Consider the following 27,524-nt stretch of genomic DNA (forward strand, 5'->3'; position numbering starts at 1 on the left):
TGGGAACCCAAAGCAGACAACATTATTTCTTTGATCCTCAAAACAACCCTGTGAGGTGGGTTAAGCTGAGACTACATGACTAGCTCAATATTACCCAGCAAACTCTACTCTAACCAGTTGAACAAAGCAGGAGTCAAGTTGCACCTATAAGACCAAGCAATTTTTATTTAGAACGTAAGCTTTCGTGTGCTCTTAAGCACACTTCATCAGACGAGGAATCCAGCACAGTGAGCAAACCCATACATAGCTGAGCAGAGCCATACATAGCTGGTAGGCAGTGGCCCAGAATGCAACATGGTACAGATTTAAGAACCAATGACAGTGAAGTAAAATTATCTGGTAGGCAGTGGTTTAGAATGTAAAATGGTACAATGACAGAATAGTAAAATTAACAAACTGAGAAAAGCTTTGATCTGAGTAACACGCTCATGCTACTCAGATCAAAGGTTTGCTCAGTTTGTTAATTTTACTATTTTGTCATTGTACCATTTTACATTCTAAACTACTGCCTACCAGATAATTTTACTTCACTGTCATTGGTTCTTAAAACTTTACCATGTTGCATTCTGGGCCACTGCCTACCAGCTATGTATGGCTCTGCTCAGCTATGTATGGTTTTGCTCACTGTGCTGAATTCCTCATCTGATGAAGTGTACTTAAGAGCACACGAAAGCTTATGTTCCAAATAAAAATTGGTTGGTCTTAAAGGTGAAACTTGACTCCTGCTTTGTTCAATGGCTTCAGACCAACTCGGCTGCCCGCTTGGATCTATCTACTCTAATCACTAGACCACACTGGCTCATAAGAAGCAGTTCCATCCTCTCTGAGGTAATGAAAGGCTATACCACTTCCTACTGCAGATGAAGGGCCAGAGCATATACTTGGCTGTTCAAACATTCCCCCAAACATCAGAAACTAGGTGCCAGGAAGAAGATATGCCACTACTATTCTATATGGAAGAGCTTTTTGTCATGGGAGCCACACGAGAGTTTGAAATGTACAGCCAAGTTTATCACCTCACTGAGATGTATGGCCTAAGATGAGCCTCACTATAGCATATTTTGAACTCATCCAATATTTTAAAATTTTAAATATTTATATATGCCACTTTCTCCTGACAAGGGACCCAAAACATCTTACATAAACAATACAAGTAAACAAACAACCCAAAAAATAATTCACAGTTCATTCCAGGGCTTGTCCAGAAGCTACCAGGCAAATGCACTCAAAGCTATGGCCAAGCCTCCTTTGGCTCATGCCTCTGGCCATGCCTTGGCTTTTTAATACCTGATGCAGGAAGGGAAACGAACACCTTGGTCTTCCACAACTGGCCCCTGCTTACAAACATCATTCCTTTATCAGTTGGAGGTTCCAAGAGGAGGTTCAATAAGTGAGTTTCAACATTTATATGTCCCAGTCAGGGTCATATGGCTTAGTAAACTAGCCCTTGCTTAGTAAGCTTTAGCTATTTACATCTAGAGAGGCACACCACATTAAATGGAAGAGGCTCATCAGGAACAACCTTTGCATTCATTGGCTGCCAGCAATGGCATTTCATCTCATGCAAAGTGGATTAAGGACTAATGGGGCAGAGTATGAGATTGCCAGGAGAAAACTCAAAGGAAGGGAGTCCTGGTTTGATATTTGGGGAGCTTCCCTCACACTAGCCAGACCTGTCATCAAGTTGACAGACTGAAAAGGAATGGTACCATTTCAAATTCTAGCAGAAGGCAAGGGCCGCACTCACACCGAGATTTAAACAATCTGGTTGTGCACATAAAATTAAAAAAGAGCATGTGTTATACATATTTTACATATTATACTAACCAGAAATGTAAGAGCTCCTGAACAATTATCACATGTGCTCTACAAATACAGAGAAGAAACACCCATCTCTCCTTGGCATCTATGAAAGCAAAACTATTGTGACATCAGACTGCAAATCACAGGTTTCTCCAAAGTATTCTCCCAGAGCCAACCCATAACACTGGGCCGAAATGGGCATTTTACCCCTACCAACTCTCTTTCTCCTCTGTTGGCTTCCCACTTTTCAATCTCCCACCTTAAAAATTCTCCAGTTTCCTTCAACTTTATGGGGAAAGGTTGTGGAACACACAAAGCAAAGTTTCAAAGCCGAGACTGTAGAATACATTGTGTTGATTTAACCTCCACAGCACAGAAACTTCTATAGAATTCTTTTCTGAACAGTGTCCTATTGGAAAGGGAAACGATGCAGAAGAAGATAAACATATAAAGGATGGTTTATTTCTGGAATGAGCCTTCTTTCATCAGGCTGTAAGAATATTGCATGCAGAAGAACACATGCCATTTGAAGGGGCAACATACAACAATATGTTTTCTGTACATGGCACAGCTGGAGAAGGATGTAAAAACAATACTAGCAATACAGTGTAACTGAACAGATTACCTCACTCTCTTGATGTTCAAATCTCAACTATAAATAAATTGTCTTATACAGAATGACACTTTCGCCATCTAGTTTAGTACTGGCTTCTCCACCCAACAACAACTCTCAAAGGCAGGCTTCCTCAAACCTTTTAAACCTGTGGGCACCTTTGGAATTCTGACAGAAGAATATGGATACAACTAGAAAATATCTGCCACATGAGTTGGAGCCAACCACAAAATGCTAGGGCGTGAGGCTACACATATGGCAGCTCTTCAACATTTCAGACAAAAGCTCTGTTTAACAAGATGCCATTTAAAATTTAAAATATTGTTTAAAAACAATTTATTGCATACACAGAAAATGTATACATATTGACCTAGCTAAGAAACTCTCATTTGGCAATATCTGTCTTCATTTTGTGGGCATCTAACACATGTAAGCAAAAGCATGTCACCACATGAGCCTTTCTCTCAGGAGTCCTGCCATTTTTCACATACACTATTACCTGTAACAATGACAATTGACGCTGAAGAGCTGGTGAGAGCTCCTTGTACAGGCGTACAGTAAGAGTTTCTGATCAAACTAATCACATAGTAATATTTTTTAAAAGTAACCAAAATTTGATGTAGTGATGTTACCAGTGTCTGCCTGAATTATAACAATATATTCAAACAAAAAAGATTTGATTACTTCAATAGAAGTTCCAGTAAGGTACATTAAGTACATTAAGCATTTTCACTGTGCAGCCTGATCATGTTTAGTTAGAAGCAAGCCACACTGCATTTTTAGGACATCATTGTTATTTGTAAGGTACTTTACATAAAGCAACTATGAGCATTATATCATAAGTGCCAGAAACTCAAAAAGCCCAACTTGGCCCTGCCTGCTTTCTAAAAACACTTGGCAGGTACCAGGAAAAGTGTTGGCAGGTATCATGATGCCCACAGGCACTACACTGGGGACTCTTGCTGATGTCTTCCCAAGCCCTGCTGCTGCCAGGAATTCTACATAGAACATTTCCAGTTATGATGTCAACATCATAACATCATCCATCATCCAATTATGATGTCAACAACCCCAAGAGCTGACTTGCAAATCCAAACCTCAGTCTCACTTCCATTCACCAATTCAGATTAATGGGATACTTCCATTCCCACACATGCAGCCATTCACCACATCCCCATAGAACTGAAGGGCTTGATATTATCAGCCTTTCCAGAACTTGACCTCCATATGCTGAGGAAGTGATAGAAGCATGCCGATGATGAGAGCTCTGGGTACAATTTCCTCAGAGCTCTGGGTATCCAGTATTATCAGCTAAGCCAGAATAGTTAGAAACAGCTCAACGGCTCTGCCAGCAGGACTTCAATAGCCAGAGTAGAAACACAATGAAAGATGGCTGCTTTTAGCCTGCATGTGTAGAGGATGACCCAGGATGTATGCTCCTGGAGACATGTAACACCAACTAGTCACTGCCACCACAGTTGTGTACATGTGATGGACGCAGGTAGAAAGAGGCAGAAAGAAGGTAGTTGTGCCTACAGGGGCAGTCTCACAAACTCTGTGAGGACAGTATTTCATGACCAAGAATATTCTATTCTGTTCTACAGCAAGGCCCCATGTGATGCACTAGATTGCCAGTACAGATACATTTGTGGATAAAAGGGTCCTAGGTAGATACCTGATATTTTCTGATTTTTTTCTGATTTTAATATGAAGAAAACCCCTAGAAAGATTCTCAAATATAGAGAATATAAGCAACTCAAATATAAGCAACTCAGCCATTCAGCAATCCTGCTTAGTTTGCCCAATAATTTAAAAAGGCAAGAGTGTGCAGTTCCTATTATGAGGCAGACACTTTTCACCTTGTCAAATATCAAAATCTCCCTTCTTAACAACTTAAAGCATCTCTAGATTGTAGGTCTCCCAATTCCTACCCATCTGGCACTAACTTCCCGAGTGGCAAGGTACGTGGTCCACAATGAAACAGCATTTTCCTGACAGTTTCAGCAAAGAAGAAGGCTGCTATATCAGTTCAGAGCTCTGGTCACATTGCTGTGCGGTTCCACCACACAGTAAAGTGCCTCAAATTACTGGGCCATCGTTCAGCAGCAGCACACAGAGGCTAATAGGTTTGCAACTTCTATGCTTCTGAGGAACTTTAGTAAACTTGGGGTGGGGGTGTTAAGTCAGTGGCTTTTTGTACAATGATAATTGTCCAATATTTCACAATATTGTGCTATTGCACAATAATCCTTCAGCATATGAGCTTCCTCTTACAAGTCAGAAAGAAAGAACCCCTCTTACAGTGCAATCCTGTGCAAAGTTTCTCCCATTGATTTCAAGGAGCTTAGAGTGAACTGCAAGAGAGAATAATGTTCATGGAAAACAACTAATGGTAAACAAACTACAAGTGCCATCTTATGCAAACTACTCCTAAGCTTTCTTTTTGCACTACTAGAACAAGGTAGTATAGGCAGCTGGGGTATCTACACAAGGACAAGGCCTTTGTGCAGGATACAGATTGCTCTCTCCATTATTTCAAAAATAAGGCACTGAGAAATAAGTTTGTATTTAAAGTCATATAAAAAATTCTTCATCTTCTTCCTTTTCATTCCCATAGCTTGTTCTTGATAATCTTAGATGAGAACCTGAATGCATCTCTCCCAATCCTTTATTCTTTATTTTGGTACTTTGTAACAATGGATGGTTTCTGTCTACAGAGAGCAAGCTGATTGTGGAGCCAGAACCAGAGCATGAACAACACAAGTCCTGGGGTGGTGGAAGACCATCTCGCAAGTCCCTTGAGAATCTGCTTAATGGAGACCCATCACTTTCAGAAGGTTCTACTCTATTGCCTGTGTCAACATTAGTCTCTTCTTCCTCTCTACAGTGCTGGAGTTCACAGCTGGGAAGTCTTAACTGAGTATTCAGGTTTTTGTAAGAACACATTAGGTCCTGCAGAGAAGAATCTTTGGGACAACATGATTGGGATGAAGAGCTGTAGTGGCTTTGTGAGAGACAGTAAAGACTTCCTGGAGCATACACTCCACTCCGTGTAGATTTGTTTTTATTCTTCACAGCTCGAAGAGTTCGATTTTTTTGCTGCACAGCTATTCTTCTCATAGCTAATGGGGAGGGGCTGGAATAGTGGGGGAGTCCTTCCTCACTTGCATTATTAAGCCAACTGGGAAGTGAATCCTGCTTTCCACTGTGTTTTGAGCTGTTTTGAACCTAAGAAAGAAAAAAGCAAAGAAGTTAACAGTGCCTTGCACATCAGTAACATGATCACATCTCCACCTGATCCTGCAAACCCATCATCTGCACATGAATAATGCAAGGTTGTACTGAGAATTTTTATTTGATATCCTTCGCAGGAAGGCATTCAAATTGCAAAAGCTCATGCATCATTTGAATTTCGTGAATCAACTGTATGGATTATTCAAGCAAATATAAGCAAAACAGAATGATGAACATTAGTATATTACTATAAAACATGGCTTCATCATTTACAGCTATTCAAGGGACTCTTAGCTGTTTCCCTCCATTGTCTTGAAACATTTCAGTGGAAGTGTTTCCTGCCTTATTAGTGTTAATCAATAATGAATTATGATGTAATGACTTCCCCCCTCAAGGAATAATTCTATTATCATCATGTGAATGGGAAAATAATAAAAGGGAAGCGGCATACTAATCTGCTCCAAAGTGATCCAATCATGTGTCTATACATGGCCCAACTGAGCTATGAATATAGGTCCATATTTAATACAACATAGCGGTTTCACCGTGATAACTAACTGGAAATACATAAAAACCCATAGACTCTTTCATTTAGTTGATTTGCTATTAAAATATCTTTGGGATTAAATTTACGGATATCCTATTCATGCATCCCTCTGAAGGACAAGCTTGTGTAGTTTACTGAAACTTGAAGTCATTCATACTTTTGTCAACCATCATTTGGTTGAGCTATGTAACAGGACTCACTGTTGACATGGAAAGCAATGAACAGCATTTTTTCTATCAACACTAGCTATGGCTGCTGACTGGGCTACTTTATGTATAAAAACATTAGGCAGTCATATACCTAATGCAATCATACAATCCATGACCAAGATCAAATAAGCAATGACAACGACTACTCACCACCTTGGACCTCTCTTGCTTCTGGAGATACAGCAGTCTGTAAGGCCATAGTGGTTACTAGCCTAATGGTTCACATATACCACATCAGTCACTGATAACATTGTTATATAAAGTAACCTCTGGCCACAGGTTGCTGAATGGCTCTTTCCAGAACCCTTTAAAGTGTTTGTTTGGCTTCTAATAGTTGGGACTAAGTACTATGAGGAAGCAAAAATGAATTATGGTATTATACTTCAATAGATGAATACTTGGGGAAGTAGACAGAACCAAAGTTAATTGAGATCTATCCATCAAGTGGTTATTACTTGCCAACTAAATAAAATGATCATACACAGAGAGCACAACAAATAATAAATGAAGTACCTCAGAGTGTTCATTGCTTAGGGAAGGGGGGCAGCAACATGGGAAACCTATTGGTTACATGCTGTTCTTGAAGGTATCTGGTTGGACACTGAAAAACAGAATGCTTGTAGCAGGAGGAGTTCCAGCCTTTACTGGATTTCATCTTAAACTTGTTAAAATGATTCAACTCCATTCTGACAAAAGGCCAAATGCTCTTCACCAACCTCCCTCTCATCAGAAACAATCGGCACATGAATATAGCATTCCCTTTATATTTGACATTCTCTGACAAAACCCTTGAAATCCTTTCTAGTTCACATGATATGCTGGTTGTGGAAGTGTTTACTGGAAGAGTTCACTTTCCTACTAGACAATCCTTAGAGAGGAATGGTCAATAACATGTCTCCATCAAATTGATGGCTATTTGCAGGCATTTGGCTTGAATTGCTTTCCTTTCCATCACTCCTTGTTATTAACTCCTTTCTCTCATTAGATAAAAGGGCATGCATGTCAGATATTCCAAGATCCTAATTAGTTACATAAATATAGAAGAAATATTTGAAGATGACAGCAGACATTTATAAATATTCTTCTAAAGATGTGTTAGCAACAATACCCACCAGCCTATGTAACATTTTTTGTAACAATAGTTACATATATCCTCTCTAATCCTGCCATTTGGTTTTCACTTTAATGAATGGAAGCGAATACTCATCCACTGATTTTGGCCCCTATTTAGACAGAATAATACCTGAAGCAGGATCTTGTTTCCTTCATAATCTTCTGTTTGCCATCTAGTCCTGCTGATAGGAAAACAAGGATTCGGCAGAAGTGGAACCAGCTGCCCGATTTCATGCACCTTGAACTGCAACACTGAAGATTCCTTCAAGTCGACAGACAGACCAAGAGGCAGCTGCTTTAGGCAAAGCTGAACAGCAATGCTCTCTGTTGTATACAGTATAAAGGCACAGAAAGTGCTTTTTTGCACAGTTGCTTCTTTCTGCAGGATCATCTCATAAAGCCTCACTGCGTCGTCGTAGTTGTCAAAGCTACAGTAGAGTGTGATGCGCAGAATTTCAGTGCCATAATGAACTTGTCGCACTCCCCACACTGGCATGTGCTCATCCAGCCCGTAGAACTCCTGATTACCAAGGGCCTGCCAGGACAGTTTCCCGTTAGCACTTTCCAGGTTGACGCGGTGCCATGGTGGGTGCTGGAAAAAGTCATGGACTTGGAAAATCCGTTTCCCCCCTGAATCTTCATGCAAGAAAAGCAGAACAGACGTCCCTGGGAACCTGGAGCTCTTTTGGCGGTTCGTCTCATAATACTTAACAGGAGAAGTGACTTCTGAGACAAGGAACAGGCATACATCAAGGCAGATCCACTCCTGAAGCTGACTGAGGGTTTGCTGCAAGAGTAACGCATACCCAGATTTGGCAAGCAGGTGCACAGTCATCACCAAAGAGTCTGCTCTTCCATCCATTGTATAGTGACCTTCAAAATGCAAAGTAATAACAACATTGATGCTTCAGTGCTTATATTGTAGAAAGGGCAATCACAGACAAAGCCAATTAAAGACGGAAATTAGAACTTGCAATTCCCAGCCAAATCCCATTGAAGCACTTCTGTGAACTCTACAAACCTCAATACAACACTAACACAAAGATTAATTTTCTTTTTATTACCTGCAAATTAGGTTTAGAGTTGCACATGAAACTCAGGGGTACGGCAAGCAGGGAAAGCTTCCCCATCTCCTGATTCCCCAGGCTGACCTTCAGTTATATTAAAGATTTACATTTCCAAATTCCAGCAACTCCCTGTAAATTTTCTTCCAATGTAATATATTACAAAACCAAGGGTGAAAGGGAAAGCAAAAATTGCCAAGAAATTTTGATTTTATAAGAATCTATATCTTCAAACAGAATAGAATATTACCAGCTGGAAACTAGCAGATCCTGGGTAATAGCACAACTTGCTGGACACTGACGCCATCTCTCTGAAAAACGCATTGTGATGCTTGTGTTTTATTTAAAGGCTCAGCATTGTTTTGTTCTTTCAGCCTGCACACCAAGTGTTTCAGCTTTACAAAGCTTGCAATTTTTTTTTAGACAACACCCTTCCGGGCTGTGCAGATAAACCATTCTTTTAAAGGCAGAAAGGAAATAGGACAATTGAAAAGAAGTCAATGTGAGCACTGCAGATAGCAGATATCTATCTCCAAAAAGTAATCTCAGGAAAGCTATGACTTCAGGGGAAATGTTTTCTTGAATGCCAGGTTTACACATTGCTATTCCATTTTAGCGTGGAAGGAAGGGTCCCACATCTGGTTCTGTGCCAGATACACCAGAGGCTTCATTTCCGCACTGCAATCTCAAGGCAATATTTGTGTATGTGCGGGCTCATCTTCTCAAAATGCTTGCTAGTTGGCATCTAGCTACCCATTTCATACATTTGGGATCCATCCTGGCAATGGGAAACAGCTTACTTCCATCCTGAAAAGCATTGAAACACACTATATAATAGGCTTGTGCATTTCTTTAGTGATTAATTACAATAATTACATAAATGCTGTTTTGTAATTATCATAATTAGCATGAAAATGAAACAAATTCCCTCTCTAAGCAGTCTATAATAAAAAAAAATTGTTGTTGTTTTTCTATCATTTTTTCTTTCATTATTGCACCTGCCTATCTGACTCTATTGGTTTCACTTCTACAAGACAGCTGGCATTTTCCTAAGGAGGGCACAACCTGAGAGAGACTCTGGGCTTTCTTGGTTGACTGCAACCTGAAGCCACTAGGATTACATAAATGCGAACGGTGTCCCAGTCCTGAAGGATATGGGGTAGGATTTTACCTCCTGTTCTCTTCTCAATTCCGGCTTGGCTGTGCCAAATTTCCCCTTGAAGTCTGTACTCCCCTTCTTGCTTGCTGCTCTCCAAATATTCTCCCTCATCCAAGAATATTTACCTCAGGGTCCTCCTCTGGCTTTCTGCCTGCCCAGATGTCTTGCCTTACTATGGCCACCAAATGCCCTTGCCTTGTTAATCTACCTCTTCCTCATTCTGCTATCTTTCAAGCTAAAATCTGCTGTGCCAGACTCTCTCACCGATCACTGTCTGTATCACTGTGTGTTTGGAGTCCTCCTATCAATTCTCCCACAGATGTTCATAGAAAAAAAAGGGTACCCCAGTTTGTAGCAATCTGTCTGAAATTTGGAGGTGTATGTCCTATGGAAGTGCTGCAGTTCCCCTGAGGTTTGTCCAATTTGGATGGAAAACCATAAAGATACAAATTGGGGGAGTGGGTCTTCTATTGAAATCAATGGAAAATAATAAAACAGAATTATGAAAATTAAGCAACAATAACAAAAGAATCAATAATGAAACAAAACCATATGAAACAATCCAATAACAAAACAGTCCCTTTTGAAATAACAAAAATAAAAGAAATGAAAATCTTCCACGCATAAATCTACTTTTTAGAGTCCATCCAAATGGGATCCACTTACCTATGAGACAATATGTAAATGACCAAGCCACATGGAATGGTCCAAGCATACAAACCCCAACCAGTAACTGGTGCTTAAAGGTGCTGATTTCGTTAGAAAAGTCCACATAGACAGCTCACACCCAGCTGGCCGAAACATTTCAGTGTTGCCTCTCACTCATGTTGGAATCACTCATGGAAAGTTGGCTGCTTTCACAGCTATGGTAACACTCCAAGGGAAGCACTGTAGCCAAGGGCAACACCTTGAGGTAGTCTTTCCTGAGAGCAGAGACACCCCAGTACCCTGAAAAACCCACAGATCTTCACAGCAATGCCCCCAGAAAGCCAGGCTTGGCACTGAAGGTGGGCCTGCCAGGAGCCATTGCTTGACCTGAGAGAGATACAGATTCACAACAACAAGCTGGTTGCCACATTTTTCTGTGCAGCTCCCCACCCCCAAGTCTCCTCTCTTACATGATGTAACATAATGGATAAGCAATTGTTATAATCCAAAGGTCTTCGTTTCCAATGTGCTAAGAGGCTGGCTACTGTCTGACAGCAAACATGGACAAAGGATCATGCCTTAGCCCATCCACCTTAGTATGAATGGATTATGACTGATACTATGTTCCCTATTGTCAACACTATCACATTCCAAGCTCAGCAGAACTTCTCCCCTCCAGCTAATCATGTCTTTTCTGAAAACTATTCTTCTAGCTGATAGTCTCCATCTGTGTTTTCTCTTCTCAAGCTCCAGACTATCAAGAAAATAATTAAAACTTCCCCATTTTACCAAATAGCCATCTCCTAGGCTCCATTCTTTAAGCAAACAGAGAACATTACACTTTTGTCTAACACTTGGGAGAACACAGACCTTATTTTTGTCAAAATCTCCAAAACCCATCAAATCATTGTATAAACCACTTAACACATCCAGCCATACCTCCAGATTATGTTTTTGCCTATTTAAGCAGACACTTTGGACATGCTCAGTGTGTCTGGTCTTGCCAGAGACTTGCACCCCAAATTCTGTTTGGCTCACTTCCATATTCACATCCTCTCCTCCATGCATCCCTGGACCACATCTGAAAAAGGTCTCTGTAACTATTCCTCAAAGTTGCTATTTTCCCTCCAAATTTTCCTAGTTCTTTATGGTGTGTATTTTGAGTGTTTTAAATGTGATTGTATTACTACATATTTTTCTAAGTAAATATTTTAAACTATTTTTAAATCTGGAGTCTTCTTTCTGAAACTGGACCTTGGTATATACTAAATAGAGAACCCACTCCAGAATAATAATAATAATAATAATAATAATAATAATAATAATAATAATAATAATAATAATAATAATAAAAAAAAAAAAATTATTTTTGTATCCCGCCCTCCCCCGCCAAAGGCAGGCTCAGGGCAGCTAACGCAAGTCTCTCTCTCAATTCCCCCGATAAAAGAGAAGACCCTAGCAACTCTTGTAACAACATTACATCACTTTAGCTAGTTACCAATTACAGGGGCCTTTTAGACATAAATCGCACACATAGAGCTGAATATTTGTCTCAATTTTATTGTTGTCTTCCAGCTTTTGTCCCTTAGGCTGGCTACAGCAGAGCAATACAACTGTTCTTGGTTGGTTAAACGTTAGTACTGCATGCAAGAGGATCACACAGACAAGATCAATACCAACAGTAACATTGTAAGCCTGGCTGGTTCTAAATGACCTGATCTCCCTTTAAAGGAGCCTAGATCAGTAGACCACCAAATGTAACTCTTTAAAAATGATTTTTTTTAAAAAAAAATCCTTAATACATAGATTAACCAGCATGTGAAGAGAATGGTGGGCAATGATTTTTATGGGACTAAAGGGCTGCTTAGAGATGCTTTGGAGACAGGGAAATGTGATGAAATTGTGATGAAAAGATGCCAAGTAACCCATGCACAGATTTATGCCAGTGCATTAAGATAACTGTAAAAGGTACCCCTGTGTATACATATTACTTATTGTGAAATCTCATATGTGACTAGCAACCACCAGTGTTTATGTTGAAGAAACTTTTAGAGATTATCAGTCAACATGACAATAATCAGTACTGTTGAGCTGTAAATTTTTAGTTTTGTGAATGGGTGCTCACACTGGCTCTCAGTTGATCTCTCATTCTAAATTTTGACAGGCTTTGATGCTTTAGTTATAAAATGTTGCCCCTGCCTTTAACAAATAAGAGAAAAATCAGCATTAGCGTGGGAGCTACTGTAAACTAGAAAATATTTAAACCAATTAACACATGCAAATGATTCATGGTGCCTTCCTCCCCAACAAACAGAACTAATCAAAGCAGATCAAGCCAGGCAAGAGATTTTTCTTCACTTCACTGCAAGAGCTTTAGAAACCCTGTTCTCCTGTACCTACCAAGGGCTGCTTCAACACGCTAGGCTTACTCTGGCTCAATGTACAAACTGCTCTTCAACTGAAAAAAATCCAGATTAAATCCTGTTACTGCTGTGGACTCATTACTGCTGCCCTTTGTCTCTAAAATGGGTATGATTTGACAGGTTTGTTGCAAGGACAGAGATCAACAGTGTCGCAAAACTCCTTTACAAATCAGGAAAGCTCTATTATAAACAATATTTTGTTCCGTTAAGGCTGGCAGCATCTTCCAAGGTAAACAAAAGTAAAAGTGATGTGAGCATCACTTGGAAACACTCAAATTTCTTAGAGGCATGTAAAACAAGTTCCAGATTCCAACAAATTCCTCTCCCAAACTCAGTGCAAAAAAGGAAACAAAAAATCATTCCACTTCCAGTATTGCTTGGATAGCATGTGCTAAAAACCAGCTCTTGGAAGGGGAGGGACTCCCAAAGCAAAAAGGAAAGGAAAAGAAACAAAAGCCACACAATACAGCAATTATCCTATTATCAGTAATTGCCACCTGCTTCCCGTTTGCCAGCATAAGCTTCCCACGTGGGAGTATGCTAATAGCCTATCTTATTGAAAACTCTAATTTTCCTAAGTGTGAACCTAGTATAGCAGTTTGCCCTCTTTTCCCAGCTATTAGTCAGATGGGTTTCAGCAACAATGCCATGTGCATTTGTAAACTCACAGTTTCATTCTTCTGGCTTTACATACTTCACACAAAGACTTGTTCTCTCTGTGAATATTCTGTCAAAACAATCCATGGTGGGACGGTGACAGAGGAATGTCTAAAGATGTTTTTTAGGCAGGAGGGACTAGAGCACAATTTTTGAAATGAATGGTTTTGATAGTGTTACAGCTCAAATTCAGTGTCAGACATCTTCAGTTGGAAAATTGAAGGCTGCAAGGCTGGGAAATACTTAAGTTAAAAATACTAGGCTAGCTGCTGTGTTGTTGGCCATCATTCATCATATACCCTATACAGAATACTTGTTACATATTTTTAACTCCCACATTAATCTTGCAATTTTAACACATCCCCGGATCAAAGTTAAAGTTTTCTCTGCATTGTGCAAGCCCTGATCAGCATAGTCTGAGAAGGGGAACATGTTTGGGTTTTGTTTTGTTACTATTTAGTATCTATATGTTGGTCTTTTCCCCATCTGATTTTCCAGCTGCTTGCCTAAAAACACTGCCTGTGCTACCACATTGCCAACACAGAATGAAAGATAAAATATGTAACACAGTATTTTCCAGGAGGTGCAAATGACAGACAGCATATAACAAAGTTAACATTACATTAAATTATTAAAATGGTTCCTTTGAGTAATGCCTTTTGGTTTCAAATGTGCTGCTTTGGTATTTATTTCTGAAGAGTTGTTTGTACTTTTATTTCCATTGTAGTGAACGCATACTATTCAATGTTTTCTTTGGTCAGGATATATTTTTTCCATGTTTCTGCATTATCTGATGTTCTATTTATTGTTCTGGGTTCAACACCAGCAGAAACTTAAAATGATGAAATTATTTCACACTTTAGAACAAAAAGCTCAAGCTAGCCGTATGTGAACAGTAAGCACCCAATGATTCAGGACATTCCTTTGATTCTACTTCAGCCCCCATTTTCACCCCATGCCTTGGCAGCTTTTCCAACTGGTAATTTATATGGTAGCTAGCATTGTGTGATTCCGTCTGTTTCTCTACACTCTGCTTTAGTGATTCACTGGAGCCTTAAACACTTGGCCTGGCTTCTGATTCTAGCAATAACAACTAAACCCCCTTGGAATGGCCAGTATAATAGCTGGGAGCAGGTTCCCCAGAGAATGAAGCATGGCAACATCTGTGTGTACAGAACTTAGCATAACATAAACCCATGGTCCAATGGAACTTCTGGGACATATCTCTAGACTGAAATGGAGAAATGCATTACCATCGTGTAGTAAGCAGCAAAAATAAGACACTGCTATTTTATCTCACAAATGTCAGTAAAATGCAAAGTCCCAAGACTTCTTGGTTCTCCATGCCTTTTCCCCTCTTCTTTTTATAACATTCAGCTTGATGAACAGTTCTGAAGAACTCAGAACTTTCACACTGTTTTGCATCATGCCAGTTAGTCCTAACAAAAAATATTGCATGGCTTTTGTTCTTGCTTTTGTCATCAAGTAGTACACAGCACTGCAGTAATGAACTAGAGCCTAATGTTTTACATAACATTTATTGCAACAACTATCGACAGCGATTTAATTTTGCCTGCATTAAGCCAGACTCTTTAGTCATTCCATTAGGAACTGAAAAGGTAAAGAGCCACAGCCATATGTTTATTAATAATAATAAGAAGGCGGATTTCGCAGTGGCTGCTATCGGGGCTGCCAATGTGGGCTCCAGCAGCACCCCCAAGCTTCTGACTTTGGACACTGATATCAGTGGCCTGATGGATTTATACTCCAATGCATCTGACTGTGCTGCAAGAGGTGTGCTGAAAGGGGTAAGCCAACTACCACTTTGATTGCTGGCACTGTTTCACAAATACTGCACTAGGTGCATCTCTGTACAATCTGCCAACTGACAGGTGATCCCGAATATCCACTAACATGGGTTACTTCATCTGAACTATATCTGTTAGCATTATTTTCCTGTCACTCTCAGTCTAGATTTAGATTTCAAATGTCCTGGGAGAGGAACCTGTCTTTTGCTTACATTACTCTTAAGTAGCATTTATCATCAGGGTGCTGTTTTGCCCCAAAGGTGGACACTTCCCTCTTCAGCATTTCACAAAGCATCCTTTGATTCCTGAACAAGCACAATGCCACAGTAATGTATTAAATTCCGTGTAAACTCCCTGATCTCCCCTTCCCTCCCCACCACCACATTTCCCCTGAAAACTGTTCACATGGCTGCTCTGAGTGGGCTGCGAACAAGGAAGCATTAAACCAAGTTAAACTTAAGTCAAAAGGTCACATTGCTCAAATCCCTGGGGAGAAGCTCATGAATACATACAAGCTACCATAGCAACCTCTTCTCTTTTTTGGTACTGGACAGGTTAGCTATTCTAAGGAGCCCATCATGGGACTCTTTCAGTGCTACTCATTCTACACTGGAGTAGAATGGAAATGACATAAAATATACACAAAACCAGGCCATGGAATATTGGCTCTCTTCTGCAAGGGGTACATGACAAATCTAGATATTTCAAACTGTGAGAGAAGGGCATATATGTGTAAATGGCTGGGGGGGGGACCCCTAAATATAATCTATTTCTTGGGGCTTTTTTCTGCAGGGGGTGGTTAAATGAGGGTAGGTGGAGGAGGACATAACTCCAAGTGCAAGTGTTAGTCTGTAAGTTCCTCAGAGCACAGACCTGCTTTCTTGCACTTCATATGGGGAGCGACGGCTCTAAAAAATGTTTGCAAATCTTGCAGCCTTTAAAAAAGAATTATTCGGGAAGAGAGTCCAGAATATGCCAAGTTGCTAGCTGAAGTCCCCTCGCCCTTAAAATGACAAATGCTCCCTAGCTAAACAGCTTAAGAGTTGCCAAAAACCTCGAAGGAAAAAGTATTCTGACCCTTTAATGGAGAACGGATACAGGCAGTTGGAGATTTTCAGGGCATGGAAGTTAAACACCATCACCTGATAAAGACATCTCTATTAAAGAGACAGGCCACATCGGTTTCCTCCCGGCAGCTGGCAACCTTAAAACGGTAGCATCTGATCGGCAAAGAAAAAGGTCCCGTCTCCAATCGCATCGGATTACTTATGGCCACTTCCAAGTGGTTCCAGGCAGCCGCCTTCTTCGTACGTCCTTCACGGTCTGAATAAACCACGAACACCCGAGAAGCGCTTCCAGCCGGGAGTGGGGGGGAGTTGGCAAGCGGGTTTCAGGGCCAAGTCAGCAGGAGCTTGGCTGCAAACCGACCGCTCCCTCTTCCCTCCTCGACCATCATTCAATGGAAAGGGAAACACAAGGCAGAGTTCAAGCCTCCGCCTGGAAACCACACAGCAAACCCATCAGCAACCGGCTTCCCATCTCCCCCCGAAACCCCTCGCCTACCCGGCCCCTGCCTTCATGATGCCCGCGGCTGGAGGGAGCACCCCAGCAGCATCCTTCGGCTGCAGCCACTGCCGACACCCGCCCGCGCGGAGGCAACAAGTGGCTCCGGAGCCCCTCGCCCTGCCTCCTCCTCTCCGCCGGCCGGCCCGCCTCTCCCAGGCCCAGGCCCCGCCCCCTGGGGACGTCGCGCGCAGGCCGGGCCGCCGGAGCTTGGAAGGAGCTTTGCAGCGCGCGGCCTTAGAAAGGCTGGAATGTAAGCCGGGGGCGTCGCCGGACACGTTGAAATGGCGAGGATGAGGAAGGGTTAGAACTGCAAACTCTCAGCTCAGGTGGGAAATTCCAGCATGGCTTTACAGCAAACCCGCTAAGAGGGCTGGCCATAAACTGTCCGGTGGCCTCCCAGGCAAGGCTAACTTCTGGTGCGCCCCTCTGCACTGATAACGTCCCCAAATGTTGTGTATGTGGACTCATGTGAATGTCCTTTACGAGAGTTCCTGCCTGGCTCTTTGGAGCCTTAAGGACTGAGCTTGGGGATTCCAGAACAATGGGCAGTAGGATCCAAATCCATGCTGCCCTTGGTCCAACCAGAAGCCCCCTGCTGGTTCAAACAACCCAATGGCGTCCTAGCAAGAGAACCCAGGACTATATATAGTTGGCCCCATTGGCCCAGTTTAGCCAGTCTTCTTAGCCACTCGTTACTATGCTGCAACCAATGTTCTCTGTATGCTGCAGAGTCTTGTGAGCAAAATTTCTTTGTGAGCTACTGGCATTAAACTTGTGAGCTGCTGCATAAATTCTTGTGTTTTGGGGCCATTTTTCCTGAGCTAAGACAAAAATCTGTGAGCTAACTCAAGCTATCTCAGCTTAGAAGGAACACTGACTGTAACTCAATAGAGCTATGATCATGGCAACCTCGTCTCTTGTACGCGTTGAACCCACTATATTATACCAAGTCACATAGCGGGCACCCAATTCAGTGCCCCCAGAAGTCCGGCACCTTAGGCAATTGCCTCGTTTGCCTAGTGGCAGGGCCAGCCTTGCCGCTAAGTGCAGCTGCCCCCACCTCTTTATAGGCAGTGCTTATCCCGCCCACTTCTGAGCCCATTGAGTTCAGTGGGTTCAGATGAGTCTGCACAGATTTACAGTATTAATGACCACGGAATGTAGAAATTTAGCATATTCTGCAGTTGTTGATGATCAAGCAGAAAATTTTTTTGTAAATGTCCCTCTGATATATTACAAATTATTACCATAAGTACTGCAGTTGGGGTTGCCAACTCCAGCTCTGGGGAAATTCCTGGATATTTGGGGTGGAGTATGCAAGGGGTAGAGTTTTGGGAGAGCTCAGCAGGGATTTGATTTCATAGAGACCATCCTCCAAAGCTGCCATCTACTTCAGGGAAACTGATCTCTGTAGTCTGGAGGTAAGAAGAGATTGGATTTATACCCTGCCCTTTACTTGGCATCTCAGAGCAGCTTACAGTCACCTTCCCTTCCTCTCCCCACAACAGACACCCTGTGAGGTAGGTGGGGCTGAGTCTGCTGCTCTTAACTACCATACCACACTGGCTATCTCAGCTGTAAATCCAGAAGGGCTCCAGACTCCAGTTGGAGTTGGCAACCCAAACTGGGGGGGCTACTTTAAAAAGTATTTATTATGACATGGATTTATATGCAGGGATGAAGACTGATTCCACCTGAAAGCATGGACAGTACTGGAAGTGAAGATAAACTCTACATGGATGTCAGTTTTATTCTATTTTCCTCACCAGAGTTGTGTTCAAGGCACATTGGCTCTCCCCAGCATGACATTCTAATTCAGGGTCCCCCAACATGGGGCCAGTGAACACCATCGTACACCCCTCCCCCCCAACACCTCTCACCAAGTGTTTCTAGAAAGTAGGCAGGACCAAGCTTCGTTTGGCTATTACAGTTTGTCCAGCTTTTTAAAATGCTGCTTTGGGAGCAGCTGCCACCACAGCACAAGAATCTTTACCGTGTGACTGAATGTGAGCTGCAGTAGCCATTTGATGAGTGGCTTCCTGTTCTGGTAGCTGTTTTCTGGCAGCCATTTTTGGCTGCACCCCTTTCTCTCCCCGCCACCGTGCTAGAACTACAATGGTCCCCACAGGTTCAGAAAGGTTGGGAACATTTGTTCTAACAGCTGCACCAGAATTACTCTCCAGTGATGGTACTGCTTGTTGTAGCAGGGCTTAACTGAATAAGAGTTACTGCTAAATGTATTCCAGAAACTTAGAATACAATGTGCACGTTGCAGAATCATAGAGTTGGAAGGGACCTCCAGGGTCATCTAGTCCTGCCCAATGCAGGAAATTCAGAAATACCTCCCCACCACACCCCCGTTACTCTGTTCCATGCCCAGAAGATGGCAGAAAACCGCCAGGATCCTGGAGAAGATGGCAGAAAACTGACCAGGAGAAAAATTGCTGCCTGACCCCAAAGTGGTGATCAGCATTTTCTGGGCATGAGAACTAAGTATTGATGCAACTCTTCCTGCCCTCCTCATTATCTGCCTAAGTTCACAGAGTGAGTATTGCTGTCAGATGGCCATCTAGCCTCTGCCTAAAAACCTCCAAAAGTTTTCTGCTCATCTCCAACTGTTCATCATGGGTTGATTCATCCATAAATATCAGTGATCACCCCTAAACACATATCTCACAATCTCATTTCTGTTAGCTGATGATGAATATGTCAACTGCACCTACCCAACTGTGGCTAAGTTCCAGTGAAAAGCTCTTCTCTGATGCTGTAGCTAGCCAATGAACAATTCCCCTAAGACTTTGTTCTAAGAGTTTGGGGCACCTTGTCTACCCTGGTGGGAAGAAGGAGCTTTGTAAAAAGACCTAAAGTAGTCTCTGCTGAAAGTGGTTGTTTGGGCTTACTTGCAAGCCAGCATCACTACAGTAAATCATGGTCACATTTAACAACAGTTGAGAAATCATTAATGGAACTGTGCTAAGTGCATGCTGTGAAGACTCCGCTACGCATGACAGATTGTTGTGCCCTGGTATTCTGGCTGCTTGATATTGAGCTGTGTATAGTTCAGTGTACAGCTGCACATTACTGAATGGCTTATTGATCTTTTGTAATGACTGAGATTAATGTCTTTGGGGCACACACACCATTATGCACGTATCTCTTGAGCACTACACAGACTCTTCCCCCTCCCCCATCTTCAGGAGATCCATGACAATTGTTTTGAAACAAGAACAGGCACAACACATACAGCAGAAAAGACGAGTTCCCAACAGCCCAAAGATAATGGAAATTCTACAGCTGGTACTAAATGTGTTTGGTGAAGTTTCTTATCACCTGCACAGCAAGGGAGGCCAACACTTTCATCATGCTGAAGTTTCCATTCTCACAACATGATGAAGGAAGTAAGCCCTGTCTTGTCCACAAAAACTTATTTCACTGTCTTTTAGCAGCTGTTTGTTTTAGTTTCATTATGCTAACATGGCTATCTCTTTTTTAAAGATTTTGTTTGGATTCTGGCATTTGCCATGTGATTTCCCTCCCTCAGAATAATCTAGAATTTTCATGGTTGGGAGTACATAGCAAGAACTACTCAAGCTAGCAAAAAGATGAGTGCTTGGTAGAAAGCGTGTTTTCACTGTGGCAACTCCATTAGAACCAAATTGCCTATTGAAGGCAGTTTCATCCTTCCTCCTGCCCCCCCACATATTGCCTTCTTTTTAACAGAGAAAGAATATAAGGAGACTGAAATGTTGAGGGTACACGTCTGAATGGGGAAAAACTTTTGTCAAAAAGAAAAAGACAAAGAATCAATCCACTTTCCATAATCATCCCTCTAGAACCTAGTTATGTGCAGATACTATTCAGAAAAATAGAAAACCCCAGCAACTTTGCCTGCCATGAACATTGAGCCTGAAATTTATAACTGGAAATAGTTTGACTGTTCAGGTTTGTAAAACATGAAAACAAGCATCTTAGTTAAAGAGACAGTCAAATACATGTTTACTTAGGAATTGTCTCTGTTGGGTTTAGTAACAAAGGACTTAGTAACCTTTAGTCCATGGTTAAATAATTTTTTAAAAAGTGATTTGAATTATTGGGAGCAGAGTAAACATTTTTAACATATTTTTAATTGTGGATGTCCGGTGCCAGTACAGAAAAGGCATTTATCCTGTTTTCAAATTCTCGGGGAATGCTTCTAGCATAGTACCTGTTGGGTAGTATAGATTTATATTTTTCACCCCCACCCTCCTCCTCCTCCTATTATTATTTCAATTTAATGAATTGCCTCATCCCAGCTAGTGCTGGGCTCTAGGCAATCTACAATAATAAAATACATACAATAGTCAGTAAAATCAATTAATTGAAAACAAATTACAAACCCCAATAGCTTCTGTTATAAAGTGCTACCCATTCCTGCTTTCCAGACACCGCACTGAGAGAGGGGCTCCCTTCAAGATGGGGGGAGGGAAAAGGATGCCAGGCTAGCAACCATTGCTCTCAAACAAAAGCCTGCCAGAACATCTCTGCTTTACAGGCCCTTTGAAATTATAGAAGATTCTGCAGGGCCCTAGTATCTTCCAGCAGAGCATTCCACCGGGTTGGGGCCAGGATTGAAAAGGTCCTGGCCCCCGTGGAGGACAGCCAGACCTCTTTAGGGCTGGGGATCACCATCAGATTTCAACTTGTGGAGCGTAATGCTCTTCCGGGACGTGGAGGTGGTGGTCCCGTAAATATTTTGGTCCCAGACAGCTCAAGGCCTTAAAGGTCATTACCAAAAGCTTGAATCTGACTCAGTACTCAACCGGAAGCTAGTGTAGCTGGAACAGCACAGGAAGAATATGTGCCATCTATGGCGTTCCTGTCAGGACTTATGTTGCTGCATTCTGGACCCATTGGAGTTTCTGGATCAAAGTCAAGGGGAGGCCAGCATAAAGCTAGTTACAGTAGTCTAGCCTGGAGGTGACCATCGCGTGGATTACTGTTGCTAGGACTGAACGAGAGAGAAGGGGAGCCAGTTGCCTGGTTTGGCATATAATTTTAATCCAATTAGTTCAAATCTTATTTGACTTTGTTTTTGTGAACTGGGCAATTCCTCCAACTTCACACTTAGGATCATGCCACAGTTCCTTTCACTGTCTTCCCCATTCACTGTGTCAAATGGTGCAACTTATTTGTAACCTTTGACCAACAAATCCTAACAGTGAAAAGGTATCCTGACAGGCCTGTAGTGCAACAAAAATGGGATTTAATACACATTTAAAGAAACACTTTATTCCCTCCTCGGTACCATCTCTCACCAGAGATTTTGCTACAATTGCATAGCTGCCTTGGCTGATAGTTCTACAGTGTAATTTTAGGTGTCTCAATAGATTACTTCTCCAATAAATCAGCTTGTCATAATAGGTAGTTATGTTCTTGTCATAATATTATGACAGGAAAGAACAGTTCTGTAATTTACACTGCCTCAAATGTCACATCAGGTAACTATAGGAATGTGAATTCTGTGGAAAGATACCATGTTACTTTTACCTAAAACATTGTTGTTTCAAAGAGAACACGTCAATCACTATCTCACAGTTGCTGTTATACATCTATGCCACCAAAGTGAAAGTGCTCAGCAATTCAAATACAAAACTGTGTAGTTTGTGATGAAGTCTGTAAGAAGAGGAGATTGGATTTATACCCCACCCTTCACTCGGAGTCTCAGAGTGTCTTACAGTCTCCTTCCTTTCCTCTCCTCAGAACAGACACCCTGTGAGGTAGGTAGGGCTGAGAGAGCTCTAACAGAAACTGCTCTTGAGAAAACAGCTCTGCCAGAACTGTGGGCTGACCAAGGTCACCCAGTTGGCTTCAAGTGGAGGAGTAGGGAATCAAACCTAGTTCTAGATCAGAGTCCATACACTTAACCACTACACCAAACTGGCTCACAGAATGAATGATAAAACATGCTGATAGTTAAATATACATAGATGTTTAAATAATTCCATTCTCTTCTAAAACAATTCCACCTTCTTCTCTAAAGCAGTTCTGCCTTCTTGTGGGGCTTGCATTATCTATAGGCTGCATTTGTCTATGCTTTATTGGAACTCATGTGATTCACAAAATTTTCCAATGAACTAATCTTCTCTAACTACATGTTTTCCTTTCTGGCTTTGACACATTCTTCTTTGCAGGGGTGGGAGGTAGAAAAAGGAGAGCCTGTGGTGAAGGGCAGCTGGAGCACCTAAGGGTCCTCCACGGAGGCAGTGATGGTGTCCACTGCAGACTGCTGAGAGAAGAGAATCAGGGTGGACACAACCCCCTCCTCCTCACTGTTGGGAGGCCTTCACAGGAGAAATGGTAAGGTTTCTGCGTCTTTACCCTTGGCTTTGGAAGAAAAACACCACTGGGCTTCTGTGTATTAATCTTGGTTCAGGTGGGCTTGCAGTAGTGCCAGCCCATCCTACACTTCAGTGTTCTGCTGGGCCTCTGTGTATTGAGTGTGTTGGCCTCAGTTCAGGTGAGCTTGCAAAAGTGCCCTCCACCCTGTGCTTCAGTGTTTTGTAGGGCTTTTATTGCCCTTGCTTCTGCATAAACACACATGCAAAAAACCCCCCCAAACCTGGGATTTTATGGTTTGACACTGGTTCTGTTGGGGTTGCACTGCCACATTGGCACTTGGTTCTGCTGGACTTCTCTGTAGCATATTGGTTCTGTTAGGCTTGCAAGAGTACCCTTCAGCTTGATTTTGTTGTGCTGAGATTCTCTGGTTTGGCATTAGTTCTGGTGGATTTGCTACACTAGCTTGTGGTTCTGTGTGGATTCCTGGATTCTGCTTTGGTTATTTGGGGCAAATGTTGGTTCTAGGCATGGGAGGCACTGGACGTTTGTTGCATCCTTGCCTTGTTTTTGCCCAGGAGGAAAAAAGGCTGTTTTCCCCTCCATTGAAAACAATGAAGGGTGGGGGCACCTTTTGGGGATCCGTAAAGTTGCACTCCCTGATCCAATCTTCTTCAAACTTGGAGGTTCTTCTAGGGACAGGCACCAGCAGTGATACTGCAAATGTGATGCTTGCAGCTTGCACCCCTCCCCCCCAAAAAAAACCCTCCGAGATTACTCTCATACAGACTACAAAAAAATTCAGATTCCCCAGAAGACCGTGAATCCCAATACTATACTGGTACTGGAATTCAGGGATATCAGGAATACCTAAAACTATCAGGTGCAATATATCCAAATCCACAAAATACCATTTTTTGTATGCATTCCTATTGCTGTTAACCCCACTAGGAAGTGGCAAGAGCCAAATAAGGGAGCTTTCACTTTTCAGCCCCTATTTGAATGAAATATTCATTGTGGAACCCCGAGTTCATCTAAACTAGCAGCCATCTAAGTTTGCCTGGAAACCAGACTGAAGGGCAATTATGGATGTTGGATTATACAAACCCATACTGGGGTGTGTGTTTGTATTCAGATTGAAACATTAGCTTTGTATAGGGTCACATGGAGCTTTAGTAAACTTAATATTCCCTGCATCCCACACTCCCCTAGTGCATATACCTCGATAACCCTCCCTCTAACAATGCAACAAGACTGTGAATGTGCTGTAGGCAATAAAGCTGAAGGAATATATAATAGCACAAAGGAAATGAAGATATATCTGCATTTTGCCAACCTTACACCAAATTATTGTACTATGGTGAGTGCATAAGTCAGCCAGAGTTTAAGAACTTACACCTGGATAATTCCATACACAAAGCTACTTTCTCTAGTAATGTAATTTGTAATCTGCTATTAGCTTCAAAACTCAGTAACCACCACCACCCCCAGCAAAAAAAAATGTTTAAAAACTAAACAGGCAGTTTACCATGTAATAAGCTTTAACTATAGAGAAATTAGAAACTCAAAAAGAGAGTTCAGTCCTGCATTTCTAAACTGCAAGAATCCACACTGCATTTGTTTAGTTTTTAACATGAAACATGCATCCATTTATATCCATTCCTAATGTTCTTTGCAGAGCGGGCAACTTGCCCTGTGACACCAGCAGAGTCTATCTAAAGTGAACTGCTGTTGAACTAGCTATTGAACACATGAAGCTTCTTTTATAGAGTCAGACCAAGGCAGTGGCTCTCTTTCACAATGAACTCCCCCCCCTTTTTTTTTTTAAAGCTGGAGGTGCTGGGGATTGAAACTGAGACTGTCTGCATACAAAACAGATGCTGTGGAGTAACTTTGCATAGAACTGTTCTCATAGTAACCTTCATGGTTGAATGAGGATTTGACTCTAGAACTCCTCAGCCCTAGTCAGATACTAACCACTGCACCCTACTGGCTCCATTTTCACTATAGCCACTACACTTGTCATATAAGTCTACCAGGCCACAATGATTAAATTACACTTTCAATGTGATGAACCCTTTGCCAATCACAGAACTGTTTGCATTTAAATCCTTACCATACAGCAGAAATTCACCCCTTTAAAGTAGGTCTCTCCTCTTTGCCCAGAAAAATGACCACATGGTATGCTAACAAAGTATGATCAAAATAATATCAATAGCAGTATCTATTATAGCCAACACCTTAGGCTGTGAAGCAAAACCTTCGCAATGCTTCTTTACACACAGAAAAGTCAAGGAGAAAGGTGATCAACCTAGTCTTGTCCTCAACATGTTTCTTTTCTCTGTGGAAATGTTTTTCCCTCCCCCATGGGGTGGCATCTGAAGTGGTACAGCCTGGTCACAGGATTACCACTTCCCCTATTATTTGGGAGATGTACTTAATCTCAGAATATTTTTTCCCCAGCTAGAATGGTATTTGCTATTGTAGACCAAATGTGAAACCTTTAAAGACAAAACTTTAATGAAAAAAGAAACAATTGAATTTTATTTATACCTCAAATGTAAACAACTATAATTCATGCATGCTGATATTTATATATTAATCTGAAAGCAAACCCTGCCCAATTCAATGTCATTTAGTCCCAAGTATTTAGGATTACACAGCCTTATTTTACTGCATTTTAAGTCTAGCCTTTTCAAAGACTTCAGGTAGACTATAAATAAATTTTAAAGCTTAAGTTTTACTTTCATCCTGCTGGTTTCTTATCAGTCTAAACTTGCTCTATGCAGTGTTTTTATAATCCAGAGCCATTTTAAGCAATAACTGCATCCTAGGATCATCAATTTATTAAGTAGTCTAGTATCTCCCATTCATTCACTATATTTTTTAAAATGTTCACCTTTCTTTAACCTCCCCCCTCCCCAAATAACCTAATAGATGACTCAATAAAGGTATCCATGGCCCTCAGTTTTGCAAGATCAGAGTAAGGCTATTAACAACAGGATATTTTGGAGGTCATTAATTCAGTTGCTTCTGACTTGATGTCACTTTACATACAACCTAATAGGGTTGTTATATGGTGCAGAGTGGTAAGCTGCAGTACTGTAGTCCAAACTCTGCTCACAACCCGAGTTCAATTCTGGTGGAAGCTGGGTTCAGGTAGCCGACTCAAGGTTGACTCAGCCTTCCATCCTTCCAAGGTCAGTAAAATGAGTACCCAGCTTGGTGGGGGTAAAGTGTAGATGACTGAGGAAGGCAATGGCAAATCACCCCATAAAAAGTCTGCCAATAAAGTTTCATGTGACATCATCCCATGGGTCAGTAACAACTCGGTGCTTGCACAGGGTACTACCTTTACCTTATTAAGATTTAGTACACATATATGTGAAGCACTTTCAGTACTTAGAACGTACTAAGTAAACTGCTACAGTAATAAATCCAACCAGAGTGAGGACAAGTCTGCCTATTTTAGATATGGTTGCCCTCCTGCCCCCTCCAAAAGAGCAGGTTTAGTTGTGGGATGCTATTATCAACTCTACATATGGAGACTGCAAGTCCACTTTGTGGCTTTTAGCATATGTAGTCAAATGTAGTTGATTTATAAGCTGTGGCACTTCTTTGTAAGGCATGTTCCAGCAAGTCGAGCTTTGATTATGACCAGGCTAGATTACTTTAATGTGTTCTACATGAAGCTATCCCTGAAGACTGTTCAGAGGCTGTACTTAGTGCAACATGCTATAGCACAACTGCTGACTGGCAATAACAGCGACACTTACTGCTGATTGGCTTCTTTGAGCAAGTCAGAGCACTATTACCTTTAACGCACTGAATAGCCTAGGAACAAAGTACTTAATGGACTACTACTCCCATGCAAGCATATACACTTAGATGTTTGTTCTGTACACTCCCACTTTATGAAGTGAGGCAAGACACCCTAAAGGGTCAAGTGTCCCATTATGTGTTTAATACTGTATTGCAGGCAGAATTTGGATAGCAGTTCTTAGAAGGAAGAGCATGGGCTATATATGCCTTTACACAGATTAAAACTGCTCTGTGCTGAAGATAGTTTGTTAGACACTCTAAATTGGGATATCCATAGGTTGACGTGGATGTAACCCCTGGAATGAGATGATGATGATATTTTTGAGATTGGCAAATCCAAAGCATTTTCTCTGATCAAAAACCGTGACCTAAAAAATCAACCACAGCAGTTTGATTCTGAGAGCCTGCAGAGTTTGCTCATCCCTATCTTTTGGTCATTTCCAAAATCAATACCTCCCACATGTACCATCTTACCACCCCACAATATTGCAGAGCTTTCTTGTTTTCAAGGTGAGTATTATACCCATAATGGATTTACAGGGG

General features: G+C 41.6%; 1 protein-coding gene across 3 annotated transcripts; it reads right to left on the reverse strand.

Moving 5' to 3' along the window:
* Nucleotides 1-2,245: 2,245 nt before the first annotated feature.
* Nucleotides 2,246-17,070, reverse strand: FAM124B (family with sequence similarity 124 member B). 3 transcript variants are annotated; one of them, XM_060242200.1, is made up of 3 exons: nt 16,842-17,070; nt 7,650-8,392; nt 2,246-5,644 (listed from the first exon to the last, which is right to left on the reverse strand). In XM_060242200.1, exons 2-3 carry the CDS (start codon nt 8,379-8,381, stop codon nt 4,991-4,993), a joined length of 1,386 nt encoding a protein of 461 aa, XP_060098183.1. In that variant the 5' UTR covers nt 8,382-8,392; nt 16,842-17,070; the 3' UTR covers nt 2,246-4,990. The 3 variants fall into 3 exon arrangements, with proteins under 3 accessions (XP_060098183.1, XP_060098182.1, XP_060098184.1); XM_060242199.1 differs by lacking the exon at nt 16,842-17,070 and adding an exon at nt 8,834-9,385; XM_060242201.1 differs by lacking the exon at nt 16,842-17,070 and adding an exon at nt 8,584-8,698.
* Between the last annotated feature and the right edge of the window lie 10,454 nt (nt 17,071-27,524).

Source organism: Heteronotia binoei, chromosome 6 (genome assembly GCF_032191835.1).
Source record: "Heteronotia binoei isolate CCM8104 ecotype False Entrance Well chromosome 6, APGP_CSIRO_Hbin_v1, whole genome shotgun sequence".
NCBI lineage: Eukaryota > Metazoa > Chordata > Lepidosauria > Squamata > Gekkonidae > Heteronotia > Heteronotia binoei.

Bases quoted from the DNA above. Each gene is read 5' to 3' on its own strand.
- FAM124B (XM_060242200.1), bottom strand. From the start codon at position 8,381: ATGGATGGAAGAGCAGACTCTTTGGTGATGACTGTGCACCTGCTTGCC. The intron at 5,645-7,649 runs GTATTATTCTGT...TTTCTTTCTTAG, and splicing joins GAAACAAGATCCTGCTTCAG to GTTCAAAACAGCTCAAAACA.